This window comes from Poecilia mexicana, unplaced genomic scaffold (assembly GCF_051168715.1).
Source record: "Poecilia mexicana isolate PSO_F unplaced genomic scaffold, ASM5116871v1 scaffold_7, whole genome shotgun sequence".
In the NCBI taxonomy this organism is placed as follows: Eukaryota; Metazoa; Chordata; class Actinopteri; order Cyprinodontiformes; family Poeciliidae; genus Poecilia; species Poecilia mexicana.
The window spans coordinates 31,049,834-31,074,226 of NW_028263376.1; the positions used below are offsets into that span (position 1 = coordinate 31,049,834).

The 24,393-nt window shown below is 38.2% G+C and overlaps 2 protein-coding genes across 3 annotated transcripts in view; both read right to left on the minus strand.

Annotated features, from left to right (window-relative positions):
- Window positions 1–524: 524 nt before the first annotated feature.
- Window positions 525–15,286, minus strand: LOC106925019 (6-phosphofructo-2-kinase/fructose-2,6-bisphosphatase). Of its 2 annotated transcripts, none has more exons than XM_014999031.2 (14): window positions 14,871–15,286; window positions 12,145–12,270; window positions 11,388–11,484; window positions 11,018–11,084; window positions 10,666–10,740; window positions 10,522–10,578; window positions 9,763–9,884; window positions 8,860–9,067; window positions 7,516–7,662; window positions 7,254–7,358; window positions 6,061–6,190; window positions 5,052–5,114; window positions 4,889–4,953; window positions 525–3,616 (listed from the first exon to the last, which is right to left on the minus strand). In XM_014999031.2, the coding sequence occupies exons 1-14, from the start codon at window positions 14,893–14,895 to the stop codon at window positions 3,557–3,559; spliced, it is 1,347 nt and encodes a 448-aa protein (XP_014854517.1). In that variant the 5' UTR covers window positions 14,896–15,286; the 3' UTR covers window positions 525–3,556. The 2 variants fall into 2 exon arrangements, with proteins under 2 accessions (XP_014854517.1, XP_014854516.1); XM_014999030.2 differs by lacking the exon at window positions 14,871–15,286 and adding an exon at window positions 12,603–13,574.
- A 314-nt stretch (window positions 15,287–15,600) lies between these two features.
- Window positions 15,601–24,393, minus strand: part of LOC106925021 (neural cell adhesion molecule L1.1-like) — a 46,118-nt gene continuing 37,325 nt past the window's right edge. The window contains exons 21-27 of the mRNA XM_088007465.1: window positions 23,105–23,227; window positions 22,854–23,024; window positions 22,128–22,241; window positions 21,459–21,608; window positions 21,241–21,372; window positions 21,079–21,148; window positions 15,601–18,120 (exon numbers count right to left, since the gene is read on the minus strand). Coding sequence (XP_087863591.1) covers window positions 17,865–18,120; window positions 21,079–21,148; window positions 21,241–21,372; window positions 21,459–21,608; window positions 22,128–22,241; window positions 22,854–23,024; window positions 23,105–23,227 — 1,016 coding nt within the window. The 3' untranslated portion in view covers window positions 15,601–17,864. The remainder of the gene's footprint in view (window positions 18,121–21,078; window positions 21,149–21,240; window positions 21,373–21,458; window positions 21,609–22,127; window positions 22,242–22,853; window positions 23,025–23,104; window positions 23,228–24,393) is intronic.

The following is a 24,393-nucleotide window of genomic DNA, read 5'->3' on the forward strand; positions in this document are numbered from 1 at the left end:
TGAGTTCAACTGCAAATAACTTCAGCCAGAAAAGCATCAGAGACAGAAATGCAAAGACAGACGTTTGAGACGTTTAGGAAACGTAGATTTACCGACGCTCACCGTAGTAAACTGGGCCGGTTCTTCTCCAGCAGACTGGGTTTCCCTCCAGGTCGGCCATGATTACTGGTCTCCAACAATACAAGAACAATGTAGAGAAATAAGATGATTTCAATCCTATCTGCCCATTTTTAAAGTGCAGCTAAAACCCAAATCTACTTTCATAACTGATAAATTGTCTAAAATGGTCCTTAAAGATTTTTTTCATGTTTCAGGGCAAATATTTACATTTTTGTGTGAATTTAGTTGCACTTTAATGATCAGCTACGTCTGAGCTGATTGTTTGTAGTTTTTGGTAAAGTGAACCATTTCAGTAAATGTAGCACTTTAAATAAATTAGCATATTCTAATAAAACAACAATAATCTCATAAAGTGCAACATTACCCAGAGAGGCTGCTGGAACGTTCTTTAGAAAAACAAACAGTTCAGAGATGATGTTTATTCAGGCACCTGATTTTAAGCAGACATGGTCACAACACAGATTACACACCAATACACTTAATGTTTCATTTTAAAGACCTGCATTAAAAGGAATTACAGTGATTTACTGAAGCACAGAATCAAGAGCAAAAATCTTAAATGATTCACATAATGAGGTCGAGTTTGGAGGAATGACTCGACTTGTGAAGACACAAATCTGAGCGTGAAAATCCAAGATGGTTCTGGTTAATCTGGAAACCACGCTCGTCTTTCAGGTTACATGAATGCTGTGGCAGCTTTACAAGCGTCCAAAATGGTTTTCAAAAGTGCACATGTGCAACAAAACAGATTTCCAGTAAATTAGGAAAAAGTTTATGCAAATTGGATGCTGTTTGGAAAGTTACTACGAAAAGTTTACAGCTATAGTTTCATTTAGCCTTTCATGAGGGAGTTTATTTTTCAGTCATATTCATCATGTTATTCCTACATAATAAATGTTAGAGCTCCCAACTAAATATCTGGCTTTTAAATTAAATATTTAGTTAGGAAGCTAAACATGAACTAAATGATTCAGTCTGAGTTAAATATACATATTTAGCAAGCAAACCAAATACATAAGTTGTTAGCTAAATACTCAGGCAGGTACTTGGGTAGCGACCTAAACACTCGGGTTGCGAAGTAAGTATTTGGTAAGCAAGTTAAATATTTAGCTTGCTTGCTAAAATTTAGTTTGATAAATAAATATTTAATATAAAAATAAATGTTTAGTTTGGAAATTAATTTAGTTAGAAAAAATATATTGAATTTGAAGTTTGGAACTCTGACATTTATAAAAGTAAGAATAACTTGGTGAAAATATGACTGGAAAACACCCACAGAGGCTAAACACTGAAAATTATTGCTGCTAATCTTTTTTACTGTGTAATTTTAGAAACAGCACCCATGTACGCATTGTAAGAGCAAAGAGCATATCGTCATAATTTTGGCTTTCAAAGCAATAATTATGAGATAAAAAGTCAGAATTTCTTTTTAAGGTGGAAAAAAAATGCAGATTATTTTTTTCTAATGTCGACCTCATCCTCCATTTCACATTTTACATGTTTAGTAAAGGATGCAAGAGCTTGAAAAAGTAAAAATCAAAAGTAACACAGCTCATATTATTCAAACAGTACTCAGCTATTAAAAAAAATCATATAATCATTACAGATGCAGTCAATTCCCACAGGGACAGCAACTTCTTCACAAGTTTGTATAAAAAAATGTAAATAATGAATGTTGGTGTACCATGTATCACTGAAGCATGGTGGTGGCAGAAGGGCCTGGGGGCTTGGTAAACAGAAGGAATGTTGGATGGTATTAAAACAGGCAGAGGCCCACATTTCCACTGGGTTCAGATAATTAACACCTAAAAAAACCCCTTCAGACTATGAAAACATGAGGCTGTGACGCCATCTAGCGGCGCATGGCTGTACTGCAGGTGGTCGGAATACTTATGCGCGGTATTGTTTGCATTTTTGATGCCTTTGAGCACCTTCATTGACATCCTTCTTCAGGCTCATAATACTATGAATCAGGAAATTAATAGTTTTTAAAGGCACCGTGTAAACAAACAGAATGATTTGTCCCTTCTGGGCTACTGTAGATTTGGTGTCCTTGAAAACAAACGTCTTATTTTGAGCTAAAACCGAACGAAGGTTGTAACAAATTGTTGATCAGATATATATTTTATGTGTAACTGAATGTCAACACAGAGGCACACATGAAGGTTTTAGGAATGTGGACGGAGGATTTAAACCTTCCAGCTGCGAGACTCCGCCATGAAGTGTCCGCCATGACGCCAGGAAAATGTTTCTACAACGGCCTTAAAGGGCCATGTAAATAAAAAAAGCAGTAGTATATTTTAGCCGAAAAAAAAAATTAAGATTTTTTTTTAGATTAATTTAAGAAATTTAGAAAAAAGTGGTAATTTCTGAGTTTGAAATGTCGAATTTTTTTTACTTTTTTAAATTTGTGGACTTTCCAGCTTCTCTAGGATAGACGCGAAAAGATACCTGGCTTGTTGGCTAACTGTGTTAGCCACACACTAACATACACTTAACTAGTTAGCGGTAGCCTAAACCGCAATGATGTGCACGCGACTCAAACATATTTAGTTAAATGACTTTGCCACGACAAATTGTAAGACATGTGATTAACGTATTTAGGACCAACTTACATTTTTGTAGGAACTGAATACATTTTAAGGCGCTGAAACCTTAGTAAACAGAATCTTTTAGTGTCTTAGCTAGCAGATAAAAGCTACATTAGCTAAGCTAATTTAGCTAGTTCGGCAGTAAGTACCACAGTAAATATCACTGATAATTATGTCAGTATTACGCAGAGATGGGTAGAGTACTCAAACTGTAATCAAGTAATAGTTGTAATGTACTTACATTGTTTCAGGAAGGAACCCAAGAACTAGTTATAAGCTTGTGGCTTGTTTACCGTTGTCATAGCAACTGCATACCAAGATGGCTGTCAGTTACAAAGTTCCTGGAAATGTGATGGTAGCTGAATTTAATCTACAGGTGGTGACTTTGGTTTTTTCTTTTGTCTGTGCTATGAATACAGTTTGTTACCAACGTCTCTGCTGAGCTGAATATTGTGCTGATGAGGGAATGAAGCCCTTTGCATAAATCAATGAACATCACTTTTCAAATCTAAAACTACCACTAAAACATGGCGGCACGACGTCTCTGCTATTATTGCTGTCTACATGAAATTACAAGAGTTGAAGGAACAGCACAGGATGAAGTAAAGCAGTGTGAAACAGAGATTAAGGACTGTTGAACAGTCCTGAAGGTCGTTTTCAGTTCTTCACTTTTTAAAAGTTGTTTTCAACCTGGACCCTTCTAGATAAAGTGCACTAACAGTGGAATTAAGATGCCAAGAAACCTTTCATTGTCAGTAAGCTCTCAGTTTTCTAAAAACAAGGATTAGATCAGTTAAAATAAGACGTCTTCTCTGGACGGGACGGACGTTGAGCTGAGGCGTCCTCTAGATGTGTTCAGGTACCGTCTCCAGCGCCTCCTCCGGGTCTCTGTCCACTTCCACATTCTGAGAAAAACAAACTCAAGCTGTTCAAACAATTTACCGCCTACTTGACTTATTTGCCTCCCTACAGAGTTCTTCTGTTTTTGCCTTTTTGTTTTAGATCAGAAAGAAAACCAAACATCTGTTTTGTAATTTTTTTCTTTGCAGTCAAAATTGCTTATTTTGTGGTGCTACTTAAGAAATATAAGATATTTTTTACTCTTCTAAAATCTGCATATATAAGAAAAAACATGAGAAAAAAAACAATTGGACACAAACATTTTCTTTCTTAAAAGAATTTAAATAATTTTTTACTTGCTGTATCAATAATGGACTAAAACTTAATCCATTATTGAGTAAAGCTGAGGCAGCAGTGTAAAAGTAAGAAATACTGCCACCTGCCGGTGGGAGTTAGAATCACAAACCAATGTTTGCAGGAATTTTGAAATAAATTTACAATTATACCTTAGTGTAAAAAAAAAATGCAGGGATTTGATTTTTTTTTCTGAATTTTCCCAATCACAGAATCGCAAAAAGCTTTTCCTCATAGTGCCAGGCTGGCTTGGATAATATTTTTTCTCCTGAGTAAATGAAATAATCTTTTGAAAACTGCTCAGGTATTTCCTCAGGTGATTTTTGATGATCTGAAACATTTTAGTGTGGAAACAAATCCAGTAGCTACGTTTCCATTGACCGTATAATTGTGCAATTTGACGTTTCAAGAATAAATTTGCGTAATTTTGAAAAATCTTGTTTTTTGATTAAAAAAAAGATCAGGTGGGTTTTTTTTTGTGGCTGAATTGAAATTTGTTTATTTTGCAAAACTGCAATAGAAAGACTTTTTTTTCCCTCACACGAGCCACATGATCAACAGCCGGACGTTGCTACTGGCGTAAGCCATGAAGAAGAAAACAGGAAGTGGTTGGAGGAAGATGGTGGAACACGTCTTAATGATTTATCGCGTGAACAAGCTCAGTCATGTGTGATTTTAACTGCTTCTCTTTTTTAACAGAAACACCACCAACGTGAAATTGTGATTTTTTTTTTCAACATTAGTGGAATATTTACAAAGTTTTGTGTACATTTATAATGGAAACGCAGCTGGTGTCTAAACCAGACCATTTCCTCTGGTTGCTGGCCTGTTTTAGCAGTAGTTGTGTGGGACAAATGTAATATTTACTCTAAAATCATGAGTCCTCTTATCAGATCACCAAGGCAGGTCTGAAAACCTTCATCTGTTTCTGCGCGTTATCGCTGTCTAAGCCGCCATAAACCAACAGACTGCAGGGACTTTACCTCCGGCCGGTCTCTGTGTGTGTTCACAGCTTCAATGTTGAGAAACACAGACTCAACTTTACACCCTGAGGGGAAACAAAACAGAAGTGGTGAAATGTGTCACAGACAAACAGCAGATTCAGATCCAGAGCAGCTTGTTCTGAGGCTGATAGCAGGAACGGACCGTAGGCGACCGGCGTGAGCTTCAGGACGGTGTGCAGAGGACACTTCAGGTAGGGCAGCTCGCCTGGCACAGAAACACGAGTTACTGCATCAGAAACACACCAGCTGCTTTTCACTATATTCTGCTAATGTCCAATAAATAAAGGGTTATTTATTGGACATGACTTATTAATGACTTTTCAATAAGTCATAAAAAATCATGGCAGCGACAGATGTAAACAGCTACATCAGATATATTCAGGCATTGGAGCGATATGGGAAGCCATCCTGCTCAAATATATGTGATTAACATGTACTCAACATGTTGGCTGTGTGTTGTGTACGTGTTAAATTTTCATGTGTGTATGTTAAAAGTCACATAAATTTGCACGTAGTGGGAGTGGCTACGTTTGTGGCATTTTGGGGAAATTAGTTTGTTTCCATTAAAAGCTGCAACATGTAAAAGTGATCAAAAAATAGTTTTTTCATACATTTGTTGAAACTGTCACCATGTTGTGATAGATTTCACAGATAATCCTTGAAAAAGTTTAGCTCCTCTGGCTTCTCCCACTACCAATTAGAAACAACCAATCAGAGCCAGGAGGCGGGTCTTAGCTTGCTCTCTGCTATGCTGCAGCTAGCATGTTATGAACACTAAGCTAGTTCACATAGCCACCAATTATGGCAAACAATTTTTCTGTCACGGAAAGTTGTTTCTTCACCATTAGCACATGTATCAAATTGTAAATCAGGTTAATTGACAGCGCTAAGTCCCGCCTCCTGGCTCTGATTGGTTGTTTTTGGTTAATTTTTTCAGACACAGTAACAGGTCAAGGAGGACGATTATCTGTCTCATAAACTGCCACAACATGCTGACAGATTTAACAAAAATGTTCAAAACATCTTCTTGATGAAAGTTAGGTACTGCAGCTTTAAGCTAATTTATTTTCATAATTTTGTGCAGTTTTATGGCTAATGGAAACGCAGCCAGTGGAATATTTTTGGTAAAATAAAGATGTTTTTTTCCTCACTTGCACTCTTGTCCAGGAAGTAGGCCAGCAGACATCTCATGACTGCCTGGTGACAGATGACCAGGACGTTCTCCTGCCTCTCCAGCTCCATGATGACGGGCTCCAGACGCTGGACCAGGTCCTCATACGACTAGAGGGCAAAGGTCAGACAGGTCAGATTTACAGGGTTAAACACACCAATGATCAACATTCTCATTACTGTCAGGTCGAGACAGCAACTCCAATTCACAGAAAGGATGTCAGACGTAAAGTCTTTTTTGACATTATTGTCATTCTGTACAGGATCAGAATGCAGTGAGTCAACTAGACGTGTCACTGGATCGGTTTCCTGAAATAACAGTCATATCGTCACTGGTCCTGATGTATAAAGGCAGTTTTGATCGGCAGTAAATGTTTTTATATTCCAGAGATATTTTCTGCTGTGGAATATGAAATTATTAAAATCATAATTTATTAAAACAAAATCAGGATTTATTAAAACAAACCTTTGACATTAATAGATATTAAAGTCTATGAATGGAGGCTAATCTACAAATCTGTAGATGAAACCAATATAGGATTTTTTATTTTTCCACCTTTATGTTTTTCAAATTTTTCTATTTCTCCCCCATTCTTCTTGTTTTAAAAAAAATTCTTTCTTTTTCCTTTTTATCCTTCCTTTTTTTTTAGGTTTTATTGGCTCTAGTGGCTTTTATTTGATAGTTAATTGACAGGAAAGTTGGTAATGAGAGAAAGGCAAAGGTCGCCTGGCCGGGAATCGAACCTGTGACGGCGGCGTCGAGGACTAGGGCCTCCATACGTGGGCTGGAGGCCTGGGCCACCACAGCACAGCCCGTCCTTCCCTTTTGTTCTTCTGTTTTTTCTCTTTTCCACCTAAACCCTCTTTATAGACACAGATTCTTCACTTCCTGCAGAAACTAACGAAGCTACAAATGAGGAGAGTTTTTTGTGGATGGACTGATTATTACTCATACTTTGTGGGAGCGTCTGAATTATTTTTAAACCCTGATTATCCTAAATGCCACGGATGTTTTTCCTCTGAAGTTCAGAAGTTTTGGAAACGACCTTTTAACTTTTCCAGCATCAGCTGCTTCTCTGCCTTTCCTGCTGGCGTTAACACAAAACTCTTTACTCTGGATTTGTGAATAATCTGGGAGACGTTTTGGGCTTGCCGTACCTTTTTTCAGACTCACCTCTCCTTTGGGGTACCGGTACCGATATTTGTCCTGATCCCTCAGAGCGAACTCCTCTGGGTAATGCTCCTGAATCTCCTCATAAGTCATTTCCTCACAGACTCCCTGATCAGAGAATGACAACATGAATGTGTTCTGCTGTATCTGCTGGGTTAATGGTATTTCTACGTGAGGTTGAGTGTAACAAGGAGGAACCGTTGGAATCACATCAGAGTTTGAACCGTGTTTATGAAATGCGGCGGCGGCTCGGTTTGAGGCTCACAGCGTCGATCTCGTTCAGGGCCTTCCACTGCTCGTACTGGACCCCCAGCGCCTCGGCGGTCTGGATGGTTCTCTTCATGTGGCTCGTCCAAACCTTCAGGTCGCTGATGCTCTGCCCGCGCATGTAGGCGCCCAGGGCGGCGGCGAACTGACGGGCGGACAACAGAGAGCAGTGAGAAACTAAAACTAAACTCGATTTACACTCTGAATTATTCCTCCATTAAATATTTAGGTGCTAAACTAAACCTTTAATTTAGCAACTAAATATTTCTCTTCCTAGCTAAATATGTATTTAATTACTAACTAAAAATCTATTTTGTAAACTAAGTATTTAGTTTGGAGATACATAATTAGTTGGTAAACTAACTGTTGAGCTTCTTAGCTAATTTTTATTTAATTACAAACTAAAAATTTGGTTGGTATACTAACTTTAGCATGGAGGTACATAATTAATTGGTAAGTTAAATACTTGCATTGTAAACTAAATATTTAGTTCATAATCTAATGCTTAGGTACAAAACTAAATATTAGCTCAGCAACTAAATATTTATATTTCCAGCTAAATATTCAGTTAAATATTTATTTACAAAATGAAAATGTAGCTGGTAAACTAAATATTTAGTTTGAAGCTACATATTTAGTTGTTTATCAACTACATATCTTGTAAAATAAATGTAGGTACATTTTTTTTAATTTATTTGAACCTTTACATCCAATACCTGAATAAAGGCTGATTCTATTCTATTCTATTTATTAGCGACTAACCAACAAAGTCGCTGAGCGGCTGAGTAGGGGAGTGATTGTTGACGCACAACCTGATCAAAACGTAAATCCAAGCTGCAGTTGCAACGATTTTATTGTCCATATCCAAGCAAAACAGTGTTCAAAAGCAGCATAAAAACGGATCCGTAGAATCAAACAGTGATTAAAGACAAAACATAGCGGTCAGCAAAAAGTAGACCTCCCCCATCACCCACTCACTGAAGTCACCAAGTGAGCAACAGGTGATCTACAATCACTAATAACACCACGTGATCCTGTGCTACACCTATCCACAACACTATTCTATTCATAATTTAAAGAGCTCTTATCGGAGTTCTACCTGCATGTTTTGTTTTATTGATTATTGATGGATTTGTGTCTGAGTTATCTGACTGATTTCGTTATCGCTGGACTTTGCTCTGCAGTGAAACTAGGAGTGCTGCTGCTGCTGCTGCAAACATAAACATCAGCATCCAGCATGACAGGATTCACCTTTGACCTGAGCTTTCGTCTCAAACGGATCATCTTAAACTTGGACTCTGGTTCTGTTTGGTAAAATGTTCATTAGCGCCGCTGGCCTGACCTTTGCCCCCCGGTGTGACAGGCCGGAGTCTCCCCCGATGCGCCCCACCAGGTTGAGCTCGCTCTCGCCGTGCCGTGACAGGTAGATGGACCGGGGCGTGACGTGGATGTTCATGAGGTAGTAGACGATCCGGCTCTGGATGTGGTCCTGGACCCGGTTCACCAGGTACCGGCTGCCCACGTTGAAGATTTTAATGTACGATAAACTCCTGCGGAGAGAAACGGGGAGACGGGCGGTAACTAAACACATGAAGCCTCCATCCATTTATGTCATTTAGCATTTAGTATGGAGCAACATTAGTGAAGATACGGTAAAACAACAACATCTATAATTTGGATCATTTAGAGAAAAAATAGTTAATTTATTAAACTAATATTTTAACAACATTATTCATTAATCTTAAATGTTTAAACTAAGTATTTAATTGGCAAGCTACATATATAGTTTACAACTAAATATTTAGCTCCAAACTAAATATAATATAAACTACATATCTATATAGAGAGACATAGATAGATATGTAGTTTACCAATTAAATATATAGTCATACAGCCTTATATTTAGCTCCAAGTTAGATATTTATCTCTATGCTAGTTAAATATTCAGTTTGCAAATTTAGTTTACCTGCTAAATATTTAGTTTCGCAACTAAATATTTAGCAGGTAAACTAACCTAAATATTTTGTTAGTAAGCTAAATATTTAGCATATAAATGTTTAGCTTTAATGAATATTTATTGAAGCTATTATTATGAATATTTAGCCTTTAAATATTCATAATAACTTTTTTATTTTTTACTTAAATATTTAGCTTCAAGCTATTTAAGGAGCTGAATATTTAGCCTGATTTAGCTAGCAGTATCGGTATCAGTATCGGTATCGGTAGCAGTATCGGTAGCGGTTACCGGTCCTTGCTGTCGTCCAGGGGAACGTAGGTCATCTTGTAACAATCGATCCTCTTCAGGAAATCTGCAACAGCTTCTTCTTTGTCACAGTCTACGTAGTCGGGACTCGACAGCTTCACTTGCTGTACAAAAAAAACGACTTTAGTGAGTGAGGCAAGTAAATAATCAGTTAATCACATGATAAATTAAAATTAGCTTGATAATTTCCAATCTGATGATTAATATTTTTGATTATAAACTTCATAATCTATTTTATTTATGGTGTTGGTTGTCTGGTTTTTATTCTCTTTTCCATTTTTGCTTGTGTTTTGGATATTTAAGCAAAGTTAAGGTTTATCAGTCTTTATGATGACATTAATACTATATTACTTGAAAATGGGAGCGGGAATTTATCGCATCTTTTAACTATTGGGAAAAATGTATTATGATAAGAATTCTGATTTTTCTTGATAAATTCTCATTAATAATATTAAATAAAAAAACAAATATACTTTTACTATTCACTAATAACAAGAGCATCAATGAATATCAGGAAATTCAAAAGAATTATGAATTATTGTAATGAAATAAATCACATTTAAGTGAAGCTTATTTCAGATTGTCATGTTTTTCAAGCATAAACACTGTATCATGCCACACAATTACCTAATGAAGTAATAATTGTTTTTTTAGTTATTATCACAACTTTGCCACCAAATATGTCCCAAAACGACAATATTATTGTTTATCGCAGTGAAATCTTAAATCACAGTAACTTACTTTAATATTCTCAGCAATTATTTCGGGATCGTCGCAAATCGACTCCACAAAGAAAACCTGAACCAGGGAGAAGATGGGCACTGTAGCTTTATGTTTCTGACAGATTTCTACGTTTTACAGCAGGAAAGCAAATTAAAAACCAACTTTGTAACCATTTTCTTTGCCGAAGTTGAGGATGACCTCTCTGCGCTCCGGTGTCGTGTTGGTGGCATCGAAAACCTGGCGGAACAAAATCAGGACTTTTATCACGCAGTTAAATATGACGTTAACTACGTTTAAATGTTTTCAAGATCAACATTAATAAACATCTACAAAACATTTATCGTCCATTAACCAGAAGAATGTCTGATAATTCAATTATCTGGGTCATTTAAACAAATAAAAAAATCGTTCGGAGGCTCGGTTTCAGGTGAACTTCCTGCACATTTGCGTCCTGTCTCTTTAAATCGCTCCTGTTTCAAGCTGCAGCTTTGGATAACCTTTGACCTGAACTCACCGCGACCTGACCTTGGTCTCTGGTCAGGTAGTCACACACATCCTGCAGGGCCGTGTTCACGCAGGCGCTGCAAGTAAACACAAAACATTAAAAACAATGTAAAAAACATTACAAAATAAAATAAAAAAATATTTAAAAACCCTAAAAAACAATATAAAAACATAAAAAAATATATAAAGAAAACCCATTAAGAAACAACATAAAGAAATTAAATATAGATAAAACATGATGACATTTCAGGCCGTTGATAAATGTTTCAGTAATCGGTGGGATTTCAGCTGAATCCTCCCAAATTGGAGATTTTATTAAATGTGATGATAATTTTGGGATTAATATTTTCTTTAATCTGTTTTCTGTGTTATGGTCGTACTTGCGTATCTTCATGGCTTCTGCGTTGTCGGGTTTAAAGAACTCGTAGCTGTTGTAGGAGCGGGTTGCTTCTCTTCTGTACTGCCCCACGTTAAACACTAAAAAAACAACAAAGTTACACAAGGATTTTAATATGTTTAATCAATTAATTACACTTGAATTGAAAACAATATCGACAAAAGAAGTACAATTCATAAATATTTATGCTGCTAAATTATTCAATAAAAAAGTAAGAAAAACCTAAAAAATTTGCAAGAAAAAAAACAAACATTTTTTGATTAACATAAAAAATTTTCTATAAAAAATTTCTCTGTTTCTTAAATCGGAGATATTCGTGAAAAAAAACTCAAAACTGTTTTAGGTTAATTTCAGAAATTTTCTAGAAAAAGGTAAAAAAATTTCCGATTTCAAAAGATCTAAAATTTCCAAGAAAAACCTCAAGAATTTTCAGATTAATCTTATAAATTTTCTAGGAAAAAAAAGGAAAAAAAATTTAGGTCAAAAAGTTGAACATTTCCAACAAAACACTTCTTGAAAAAAATGTGGAAATCCTAACCCTAAAAGTTGAACATTTTCAACTTTTGAAATTCAGAAAATCTCCAAAAACTTGAAAATTTGCCCCTTCTGCCAGCTGAAATCCAGATGACAGACATCAGGGGCCAAAAGTAATAATTAAGGAAAATGGGTTTTCAGTGGCTGAAGGAAAACGCTACAGCAGCGCTGGAGGCGGTAAAATGTAAACCGAGTTGGATGAGTACCTTTGGTCGACACCCCGATCCAGTTCAGGTACCTGGTGAGCTTCTTGGAGATGTAGGTTTTTCCCCGAGCCGGCAGGCCGACCATCACTATCAGGGTCGGGGAATTGGTGAACTGGGGAACCGAAGCTGAAACAAGTTAAACACAACCAGAAGAAAAGATGATACTTTATTGATCCCAAAGGGAAATTAAACAAAGTTCAGGGGTTAAAGGTCATCCAGCTGCCAATGATTTCACATTATGATTGATGGAAGAGATGGCTGGTTGCCATGGTTACTCCATGCTGACCCCCGTGACCCTTTGGGGTGAACGGCCATCAGGACTTCTCCATGTTTCCAAAATAAGAAACCATCCAAACTCAGAGTCATTAAGCACAGCTTAAAGTCTCACACTCCTCAAAGACAGAAACACAGAAACCCACACCGGGTCAGAACCAGAACCGCTGGTTCTGTCTACTCACAGCCTCTGCGTTTGCTCAGTCTGCTTCCCATCCAGGGAACCCAGGTTTTCTCCAGGGGGGTTCTGGTGAGCGTCGCTCGGTTCTGGGACATGACTCCGCCGTGTGTGTGTGTGTCTTGGTGTCGTCTCAGAGTCGGTGTGTGTTTAACAGCAGGGAGCTTCCCAGTTAAACGTGCAGTTTGAACTTTCTCACGATGTGGGAGGAGCTACCTGTTTGCCTCGCTGTGATTGGTCGGTTCGTCTGTTTGTCACAGAATAACGTCCAGTCAGCACAATGCTACACTTTGACCTGCAGGACAGGAAGTGGACGTTCTGTGGGAATCCTGATGGGCCGACAGCAGGAAGCTCTACATGCTTTTTGAAGATAAGGCTGAATCGATCAATCGTGATTAATTGATTATTGAAATAACCACCAACTAATCCAGTAATTGATTAATCGTTGACAGACTCAGACAAAAGGCCATTTGCTGGAAGAATAACACACTCAGTGCAGTAATTAAGCTAAAACTGTACAAAAAATATAATCTTCTTACTGGGATCCAAATACAGAAACTAATTTAGCAACATAACACAGATGAGCAGAAGAAGAACAGTGGCTGTTTGACTGTTTCTTTGATCAGTCGCAGTTTTTGTCTCTTTCCCCCAACATTTCTGTGAGGAATAGTAATCCTTCTTTCAAACCCCAAGAGAAAGAATAATTAAAAGAGACATGAAACGTCAATACTTGGAGGAACCAAATGTCAAAGTGGAAAATCAATGGGATTTGCTAACTGCTGTTGTCAGAGACCAGCCTACTCGCTATTAGTGCTTTTCTCTAGATAAATGCCAAAGAAATATTTGTAAATCAATGTGGCCTGTACACTTTGATGGCAGAATCAATCTTGTTTTGATAAAGCTAATTACAATCAGGATACCATCCACAGATTTAATTCATGTAGAGAAAATCTTCCCTGAAAACAACCAGCTCCTCTATACGGTATGCCTGACATGCCAAAAAAGAAAAAGGTGCCAAGAAAACTACGAGGTGCCATGACAGTTAAAAATTACCAGCAATAATTTGGGTTATTTAGCCTTTAATAAAAGTTTTTTAAAAATGGGTATTCATATATAAATGTCACAATTTAAACTAAATATTTAGTTAGCAAGCTAAATATTTACTTTCAAACTAAATAGCTCTGAGCTATATACTGAGCTTTAAACTAATTATTTGGCTTGCTAACTAAAAAATTTTCAAGCTAAATATTTATGTTCAAAATAAAAATGTACTTAGCAAGACAAATAGTTAAATATATAGTTCAGACATATTTAAGTGGAGCTAAATATTTAGTTGGTTACTAAATATTAAGTTTGCTAATATTTACAAAGTTTAAATATTAAAATTTAAGCAGCTAGAAATTTAGCTTGCCAACTAAATATCTGGTTAGGAGCTTACAATTTAAATTGGAGCTAAATTATTTGTTGGTAAACTAAATAGCTTAGCTTGCACTCTAAATAGTTAGGTTAGAAACAACGTTTTTAGCTAAATTGGGCTATTAAATAATTAGTTTGAAACAGTGACTGTCACAGCTTTTATTTTGATAGTCCATTTCCGCTTATTGGCAAGTGAATTTGCATTTTAGCTAAATATTTAGCTAGCTCAGAGCTAAATGTTCAGTTTGTAGCTAGCTTGCACCCTAAATATTTTGGTGGTAAACTAAATACTTAGCTTGCTAACTAAATATTTAGTTTGAAGCTATTTATCTAATTCGACTTGTTGGAAACTGTGACATTAATGGAGGCGTTTTTGTTCTGTTAACCAGAACATTCTTCCCAGCAGAACTAAGCAAATCAAAATGAGTAACAATAACTTTTATGTTGCAGCTTCTTCTTCTTCTTCTTCTTCTTCTCTGAGGATTTTAAAGCGGCTTGTTGTTGTTCCTCCATGTGGGGGCGGAGCGCGGCGGGGCGGGGGCGCCTTGTTTATGACGCTGAAGCCCCACGATACAATGACCCCCTCCTTCATGATGGACCCCTGGATTGTCACCACGCGCACGCACCTGCCCGCCCGCCACGCGCGAGCCGCGAGTGTTTCCGGTAAAACAGCTCGAGACTCCAACCAAGATAATAAACAAAGAAACACCCGAGCATCTTCAGCTCAATAGTGGATCTTTGATCCGTTTGAGTCACAAGGTCGCGCGCCGTGGATTTCACCTCTTTTCCTCGGGACCGAATGAATGAATGAATGAAAACAACCTGAGCGGTAATCACGCAGCAGGTCGGTGCTGATTACCGTGCGGACGCTGGAAGCGGAGCATCCTTCCCGGGTCCGGTTCCGTCCTGCGGAGCCTCGAAACACGGAGCGCCGTCAGTTATGACATGTGTGCACCAAGCACGAACACTGGCCGTGGGCCCGCCCACTCCACGGCCACGGAAGCAGCGACCCGTCCGATGATTGACTATCCTACCGGAATGTCCTCCTCCTGCGGTGCGTCTGAAACCACAGACTTCACCTCCTCCTCCTTCACCTCCTCTTCTACCCCCTCCACCAGGGAACCGCGTCATGTGAACACCACGTCCCAACTGCGACGGAGAGAACTGCAAATTCAAAACTAAACAAAAGAATAACTTTCCGCCTAAAAAAAACTAAAATTAAGAGATTAATCTCAGAAATTTTCTAGAAAATCTAATATTTTTGAGTATGAAACATTTGCAGGAGAAATAACTCAATTTTTTTTATATATATTTTAGAAAAATAGAAATGTCTCAGTTCCAGTAATCAAAAATTTGCAATCGGAGATTCATTCAAGACATTTTCTACAAAACCTTTAACATTTCTGAGTTTGAAAAGTCATAAATTTGCAGGAAATGAATCAAAGACTTTTAGATCAGTATTGGAAAAAACAGGAAATTTCTGAGCTCTAAAGTTAAAAATTTTTAATTTTTTTTCCCTAGCGCTTCTTGCCATAAATGTACTCCTGTTTTCCGTCTGTACTGCAGCCTCTCAAACAAACCCAGAGCCGTTGTTCAGTAAATGCGATGTCATGTTTATTATTCGTTGACAGTCTGAGGTTAGTTCGCCAGCTTACATACAGCGCACAATGCAACAAGCTAGTTAGTTAGCACATCTCAGTATTGCAGCGATTTCTCCTCCTGCCGTCACATTTCCTCTCAGTCCGGCCCGGTCCGAGTCCCGCTGAAGGTTCCCGGTTCCGGCTGGTTCTGGACGGAACCAGGAGAGCCGGAACATCTGAGCTGCTTCATCACAAAACATCTCAGGCAAGTCCGTTAAAACTCTCTGCTCCGGTACCAGCGACGGCGCAGGGCCATCGGAGAAAGGAAAGAAAAGGAGTACATTTCTGTCAAAAAAATCTCAGAAAGTTTCTATGAAAAGCAAACAAAAGACTAAAATTTACAATTTATGAAACTCAGAAGTTTCCCCTAAAAATTTAAGAAAAAAACAAGGAAATATTTGAGCTCCAAAAAAAAAAAAAAAAAAATTGATAAAAAAAATTTGAGATTATTTCAGACAATTTGTAGAAATTTTTATTCTCAGTTTCAAACTGCGAAAATTTTGAAACTCAGAAATGTCATTGTTTTCTAGAATTTTTCTGAGATTAATCTCAAAATTTGACATTTGTTTCTGCAATTTTTGACTTCTCAAAGTAAGAAATGTTCTTGTTTTTTTCTCAAATGCTGTAGTTCTTTGTAGACTTTTTTTGACTCAAAATTCTGAGATTAATCTGAACATTTCTGAGTTTTTTGGCAGACATTTACTCCATTTTTCTACGTCCGTTTGAACGTCACATTTAATAATCTGTATTTCTGCTGCGTCTCTAAGCTCTACAGGAAACAGGAAGAGGGTTGAATTTCCTAATTTTCTTCTCTACAGGATCTGGAGCTACTAAGTGACACGAGGGTAAAGGTCAACAGCAGACGGTGGGTGGGACGTCTGGACGTTACAAACGCTCAAAATCAAACACGTCAATAGATAATAAAAACAATTTGGTTATTTTATAAAACAAGCTGTATAAAGTAACAAAAAGAGACAATCTTAAGGTTTTATTTACATTCAGAGAAGGAAAACGTGAGATTCTTTCTGCCTGCATAATAATTTTCCCGCCTCTGCATAGGAAGCTGCGAGCTTTTTGCAACTAAAAATCACTGCAGTCAGTTAAAACTGGCCCCATCTGGTGGCCAAAGGGACTAACTACATTTTATTACAATTCGGTTAAACTTTTCCCTTTAAAAACTGAGAGGCACGTTGAAAATGTGTGAAATTAAACATTATATTGCGGGATTTATACTTTATTCTGATTACATGGTTTAGTTGCTCACTGAAGCTGCACAGAGAAGCAGAGGTTAGTACCGATTTATCCGCTCAAAACCAAAGTCTGCATCGTTCCCAGTTCGGTCAAGAAGAAATTTAAATGCTTATATAAAAAAAGTGATGATGTTTAAGTAAAAATGGATGAAAAAAAACAAAAACAAAACAGGATGAGGCTGAAATATTCATGGGAAGTTCAGCTAAATGCGTCACATTTGTCCTGTAATGCTCCCAGCTGCGCCAGCTTTCACTTTTTAACGGTGAAGGAGAAATTTGAAGCTGTTATATTCTGACAGAGCGATAATAATATGATTCTGTGTGAGCTCAACAGTACAAAGCTGCTAACTCCAAGCTTTACAGCAACAGTTAAAAATACGGCAGTGAAGATTCACGGCAAAAACACAAAATAATACCAAGTGTTTATAGTCCAGTTTGTAGTGCAAATAGATTAATACGCTGTAATTAAGACAAAACTAACATGAAAGTAACTTATCAGCAAGATTTAAAGCTTCTTTTAACTAAGTAATTCCTTAATATGAACAAATACTGGTTCAGTTTTCTTGGAACTAGAACTTTTTCATCATTATTAATGAATTTCTTACTGAAAATAAGTTTCTAATCTTGCTGATAAGATGCATTTAAATTAGTTTTGTCTTAATTTTGTGTAATAATCAATCTGCACTCCAAACTGGACGATAAACTCTTGGTATTATTTTGTGTTTTTGCAGAGATGAACAGTAAAGAGTAACTCACTGCAGAATCAGACAGTGGAATGAATTTAATGAAGATATATTTGTTTCTCTAAAGGAGCCAAATTTTCTTAAGTTAGCAGTTTTGCATCAAAAGCTGTAAACATGGAGAGTAAAACTTCCTGTGGACGTCGGAACCAGGAAGTGGAATCGGGTCCGTCTCTGCCGTTCTGCTGCAGACATGCATGTGTAGGCGGTTCTGGTTCTGGATCTAGCTGGGCCGGTTCAGGATGCCGGACATGGAGGGAGCGAAGGGCGGCGGCGGCGCGGGGTTGAGCGGGGAGGCCGGGCCGGAGCTGCCATGCGGCGCGGCGGCGGAGCGGCCGCTGTACTGGCCGATGAAGGAGCCGTCCTCGTTGAACTGGATGTCCACGCTGTCCCCGTACTCGGCCAGCGAGTCTTCGCTACCCAGCTTGCTGTCGTCGCACAGGGACTGCTGGCTGTCCGAGCGCTTCTCGTCTCCGTCGCTGTGGGGAAGCAGAGCAGGAACAGCGGTTGGTGACGGTGGCGTTACGACCAGATTTCCCTGTCAACTTTTTCACATTTTGTCGCGACCACAAACTTTTAGTTTTACTTTATTTGCAGTTCTGTGGGATAGAAAGTATGGGAAACTGCTACAGCAAATGAAATTAATGAATTATTTACATATGTCTTGTGTTTTTACAAATGTAAATCTGAAAAGTGTGGTGTGCACATGTATTTAGCCGTTCTTAGATCAATACTTTTTAGGAGCATCTTTTATTGAGGTTAGAGCTGCAGTTCTCTATCAAATTTGTGAGTCGTGTTTAGTCGCTTTAATCAACTCCAGTCCAGGTTAGAAAGTCCAGTTTGTTTGGGGCGGTGTGAACGCGCAAGCTAACGCTGATCCGTCTACAAACCTTTGTCTGGGTTTGGTTGAAGTGAACTCTGGTTCAGTTTGAATGCATGTGAACGCCAAACGGACCAGAGACCGCTCCAATAGCAGGAAGTGGACTACAGCGCAGGGCATTCTAGGTAAATACAACCAAAGCTAATGTGCCAGCACTAGCAGCAGAAATGGCTTGTGGTCTTTAGCCAAAGACCACCAAACCTTATGACCTCTAAACCTTCTGGCTTTAGAGTTCATAAGGTAGCTGACCTCTAGAGCAGTTCACTGGATTTTATTGAGGCGTTTTGGAGTGAAGGGGGTTTGTATCCAAATGCGTGTCACACATTTCAGATTTTCATTTGTAAAATGCTTTGACTCCACTTTATGTTGGTCTATTGTATAAAATCTAAAGAAAATACAAGAAGTTTGTGGCTTTGATGCATCAAAATGTTAGAAAGGTCAGGAGGTGTGAATATTTTTTAAACGGATCGTAATAATCTGCTATAATCTTAGGAACACAAAGGGATGTAGAACAAAAAGTGACGGATTTAAACAAAAAGCCAAAAAAAGCTTTAATAAAAACAGAAATAAGACGCCGGCTTTAAAGGCTGCAGCTGCTCAGAAAGTCGTTTCCAGTCTGAGACAAATGATCCTGCAGCGACACAAATGTTGGGTTTTTCAAACTTTATGGGTTCTGTAGCACCAGAGGAACCCACTGGGTCAGAACCACTGGTTCAGTTAGAAAAATCCAATTTCTCTGATTATGAACCCACAGGAGGGAGAGAAGCTGATTGTGAAGCTACACAAACATTTACAGCAATAATGTTTTATGACAATTAGCCAGTCAGAAAAAAGGTTCATTTTGAGTCATATTTTCACCATGTCATTCATTCATTCATTCTCATTCTTCATTCATTCATTCATTCATATTATAAGTGTCACATTTCCAAATAATTTTTAGTACCAGGTCATTTATTAAGCTAAAAAACTAAATACTTAGCTAATTCAGAGACAAATATTGAGTTGGTAAACTGAATATTACCAACTTAAATAGAAAGTTTTGAAACACTTAATTTGAAACTAAATATTTAGTTTACTAATTAGATTGAAGCTAATTGTTCAGGTTGATATTTTGGGCTAAATATTTAGTTTCAACCCAAATATTTAGCTTGCTAATAAAGCTAAATATTCATTAGCTAAATATTTTGCTAATTAGCTTTTTAAAGCTAATATTTACATAATAATTAGCTAAATAATTGGCTTGCTAACTAGTTTAGATCTACATGTTTAGTTTAAAACAGTGATATTTATAATTAATAATGTGGAGAAAATATGACTTAAAAATGTAATCCTTAGTTTTTTCTCTTAGGCTAAATAACCTGGATTACAGCTCTAAGTGTTTGTGTAACTTTACACTTCCCAGCATGATGCGCATCAAGTCACAATGTAATGGCAACAAAGTGGACCAGAGGTTTGGTCTCCACCGGGAACCTTTAGGTCCGATCTCAGGAGAATGGGTCCAGACTGAAACAGGATCTACACTGTAAAACTGTATCGTCTCTGAGACATTTTTAAATTTCTCCTCGTTTCCTCACAGAAACATGAAAAACTAGAAAAACAAAGATTTGTGTGGCTGCTGAAACCTTTGCACCGTCAGAGTGAAAACAGGTTTAATTTGCTTCAGCAGTGAAAAAATTCTCAGCCTTTCAAAGTGAAACCAAACAGTTGCAACAGAAATAAAAACGGCTTCAGGAAGGACTTTGATGCCGAGCGGGAAGCATCCAGGTGAGGTTGCAGGACAGGTGAGAGCATGACTCAGCGCCATTTTATCTGATTTTTTACTGGTTTTACTGCTGGTGTAAACTGGTTTGGGAGAGAAAACCATCCGAATCCCAGAAAGCAGTGAAAGATGTTGAAAATGAGGCGGACATGATAAGCAAGCATCAACGTTTCGTAAACCATCTGAAATAATTTGTTTAGATATTTATCAGATTTAAGAACAGAAAGGTTTTATTTTTATGCCAGTGAGAACGAAGAAGCACATGACAACAGGAAGGCCGACTCCCTCACCTCTCCAGAGATCTGCAGGAAAAGCAGGAGAGGAGGAAAGAAAGACATGAGAGCGAAAACAAAACGCAACATTCAGTGGTTCCTCTTTGTTCCCAGAGCCGGCCCAAGGCATATGCAAGTCAAACAGCTGCTTAGCGCTAACAAGAGCACCAAGCTAGCAGGACAAATACATTTAAAATAACACTCAACAAAATAAACTAAATGCTATTACATGTAGAAAATGATTTCTGTATCATTTCTCAAGCTGTTACACAAATGATTCGAATAATCGATGGTGAAATAAAAGACATCAAACTTGTTGACTTATTTACTTTAAATAAGTCAACAAGTGAAATATTTGATTTCACTTTCAAATATTTATAATAACTTGGCACAATTAATTACCAGAAAGGTTTGTGTCTTTGAACACCGGGAGGTTCAGAGACTTCTGCATCTCTGGAGTCTATTTGATTCCTGATCTGATACTGTGACTATTGGTTCTGATTGGTTCCGATTGGCGGTGACTCACCTGTACTCGCCGAAGGTTTCATCCTTGTTCTGAAGATCGAAGTCAATCTCTTTTTTCTCTTTGTCCTTCACTGTGAGGAGAAACACATTTTTCCACATGAGCATGTTGTATTTACGTCGTATTTACGTCCTATTTTCCGTCAGATCATCGGTTTGGCCGTACCTGCGTATTTCCCCCCCCTGCTGCGCTTAATGAGGCAGAGGATGAGGAGGATGAGGATGAGGAGGACGATGGCGCTGATGAGTCCAATCAACCAGCCCTGGGTGGCAAACCGGCCCGGCATTTCCGACGGCACTGAGGCAGAAACGTTTCACCTTTAGAACGTCTTCACGAATGTAAACAACATTCAATCCAGGCAGTTTGTGTTTGTGCGGACGCACCTGGCCCGACGGTCCGCAGCATTTCCTGCCAGTGCGTGTTGTTGTCGTGCAGGATCCTCAGGCTGTACTCGGTTCCTGGCTGGAGGCCCGTCAGCGAATAGAAACCCTGCGTGGAGTTGATCAGCTCTGACTTCTCCCACTGACCGCCGGCTGCACACAAAGAGAAACAACACAAGTTAGCCGCTGAGTTTCCATTACAAATATCGATATTCTGCTTTTACACACACACACACATATATATATATATATATATATATATATATATATATAAAACAGAATTTTGCAATTGTGTTGTTTCGATTAAATAAGAAACATAATTGAAATCCCACGTGAATCAGTTTGTTTACGCGATGAGCCATTAAAAAATGACTTCCTGTCTGTCGTCTTCTTTGTCATTCCCTCCAGTAGTAACATCCGGTGGTTTCCAACAGTTTCCATCACAGTATCGGAAAATAAACCCATTTTTATACGACTGAACAAAACCAACTCAACCTAGCACAAAAAACTTTTAATCAAAATGTTTTACTTTTTTTCCCAAAATTGGCGTCTTTCCATTTAAAAAAATTATTTTTGTGATTCCAATTTGCGCAGTGTCCCATGCTTCCCGTCTTGTTTCCAAGTTTTAAAAACGTAAACACTTGGTGGATTTGGACGTGTCCTGCTGCTCACCGCTCTTCCGGAGGTAGTGGATGTGGAAGCCGTGGTTCCGGTGGCGGTCCTCAGGCACCCAGCTCAGGTTGAAGGACGTGACACTGGAAACCACGGTGATGTTCGTGGGAGGAGCTACAGGAAGCAGAGTGACGTTTACAATAGAACAATTTAATGTCATGAAGCTGGAGTTCACAGAGTTTGGGTTTGAAAAGTTACACAGCCAAAAATGAACATTCATTTTGATTATTTATCCTGTCAAGAGAAAAGAACGGGGGTTCGATTTCATTCATATTTTCATCTTGTTACTCATTCATTTATAACATTTTCAAACTAAATATTAAATTAGCAAACTAAATATTAAGCTTCAAACTAAATATTTAGAGAGAAAATATTTAGAGTGCAAACTCAATATTGAGCTGGTGAGCTAAATGCATAGATTGAAACTAATTATTCAGTTTGTAAGATAAATATTTAGCTGTCTAAGTAAACATTTAGCTCAAAGCTAATTAAATATTTAGTTTTTAAATCAAATATTTTGGCTGCGTAACTAAGTATTTATCTTGCTATCTACAGTATTTAGCACCAAATACTGTTTAACTTGCTAAATCAATGTTTAGTTTGGGGCTTTAATTTGAAGTTGTGACATAAATACTTGTTGATTGTGAAACGGTAAAAATAGCGCCCCCTTCAGAGCATCACTGTGTATTGACATGTGGTTCGTAGGTTTGATGGTGGCGCGATTACCTCCTTCCATCAGCGTGGCGCCCCTCTGTGTGATGGGCGGGCCACATCCTGCTGCGGTGCATGCGATAACCTTAAACAGGTAAAAGCTGCTTGGGTCCAGATTCATCAGTTCAAACTGGTTTACGTTGAAGAAAACATTGATTATCGGGATCTCCATCTGGCTGCCTCCCTCTGACAGCAAACACAAACCAGGCCCAACGTCAGATTAATTCATCCTGAATAAAGTCTCTTTTTCCAAACTCAGCTGTTACCTTGCTGATATTGGACCTTGTAGCTCTGAAGTTCTCCGTTAACTTCATGCGGAGGAGACCAGTGAAGAATCAGTGACGTTTCCGTTGGGCTTTCAAACGTCAGAGATGCAGGAGGACCAGGAGCTGTGAAGACAAACGCACCGAGAAGGAGAGCAGAAAAATCGCTGGTCAACCTGGAAAACCCAAACTTCTCTGTGTTGATACGATAACTTAAAGATGATCTACTATAATTCCTTATTCATTACATTTTCACTTTCTAATCTTCTTATTTTAATCCGTTTTAAATCTAAATAAGCTGCTGCTGGCCATGCCCCCAACCCAACGTTTGCACTTTTGTGAAAATGGCTGAAAATAGATGCAAAATCATACAATCATACATCTTGAAAAAGCAGAAGTGGAGCCTCCTGTTCAACCAACAAGAATGCACCAAGTGGTTTCTGGATGGAAAGTCAACTACACTGCAAAAACACAAAATCTTACCAAGTATTTTTGTTCTAATTTCTAGTGCACACTAAGATAATCTGCCAGTGGAACTAGAACTGGACCTCCACTGGGGTTGCTAGGTAACAGGTTGAGCTCAGCTGGAGTTGCTAGGAAACGGCGCAGTGTGACTTGATCGGGAGGTTTTTGAAACGACTGGTTTTTCAGACACCAACAAACATGAACTTATTCCCAGAAAACATCTGCGTGGTTCTTACAAGCATTTGAGTTGATGTTAGAAGCAGTAAAAACCCGGATGGAAGAACAAAAAACTGGATTCTAGTTCCACTGGCAGATTATTCCACTTATAACTAAACCAGTTTCATGAATATAAATGACTCAAAACAAGCTACTACTTCTTGCTGAAAAGTCCCCTGTAAGTTAGTTTTGACTTATTTTAAGGGTACCAAGATATTTACACTAGAAACTAGAACAAAAATACTTGGCAAGATTTTGTGTTTTTGCAGTCCTTTCCAGCAGCCATTGTACAGCGCATACAGCGGTAAAACCAACCGACTGAACTGGAGCTCTGCTTTGGTTGCTAGGTAACAAGTGGAGTTCCACTGGGGTTGCTAGGTAACGCTTTGGGCTTTTCTGCGGTTGCCAGGTAACAGTGCCTGCTGACTTGTGACATTACAGTCTGAAGCTTTTTGAAACCAGAAAACATGAACTTGCTGCCAAAGAATGGCAGCGTAGTTTTTCTAAGTGCTGTTTAAACTTTGAGTTAAGGCTGTTTGTAGAAACAACAGAAACCCAAATGGAAGAATAAAAATGTGCAAAAGGAGAATTTTGCATTCTGGTTCCCCTTT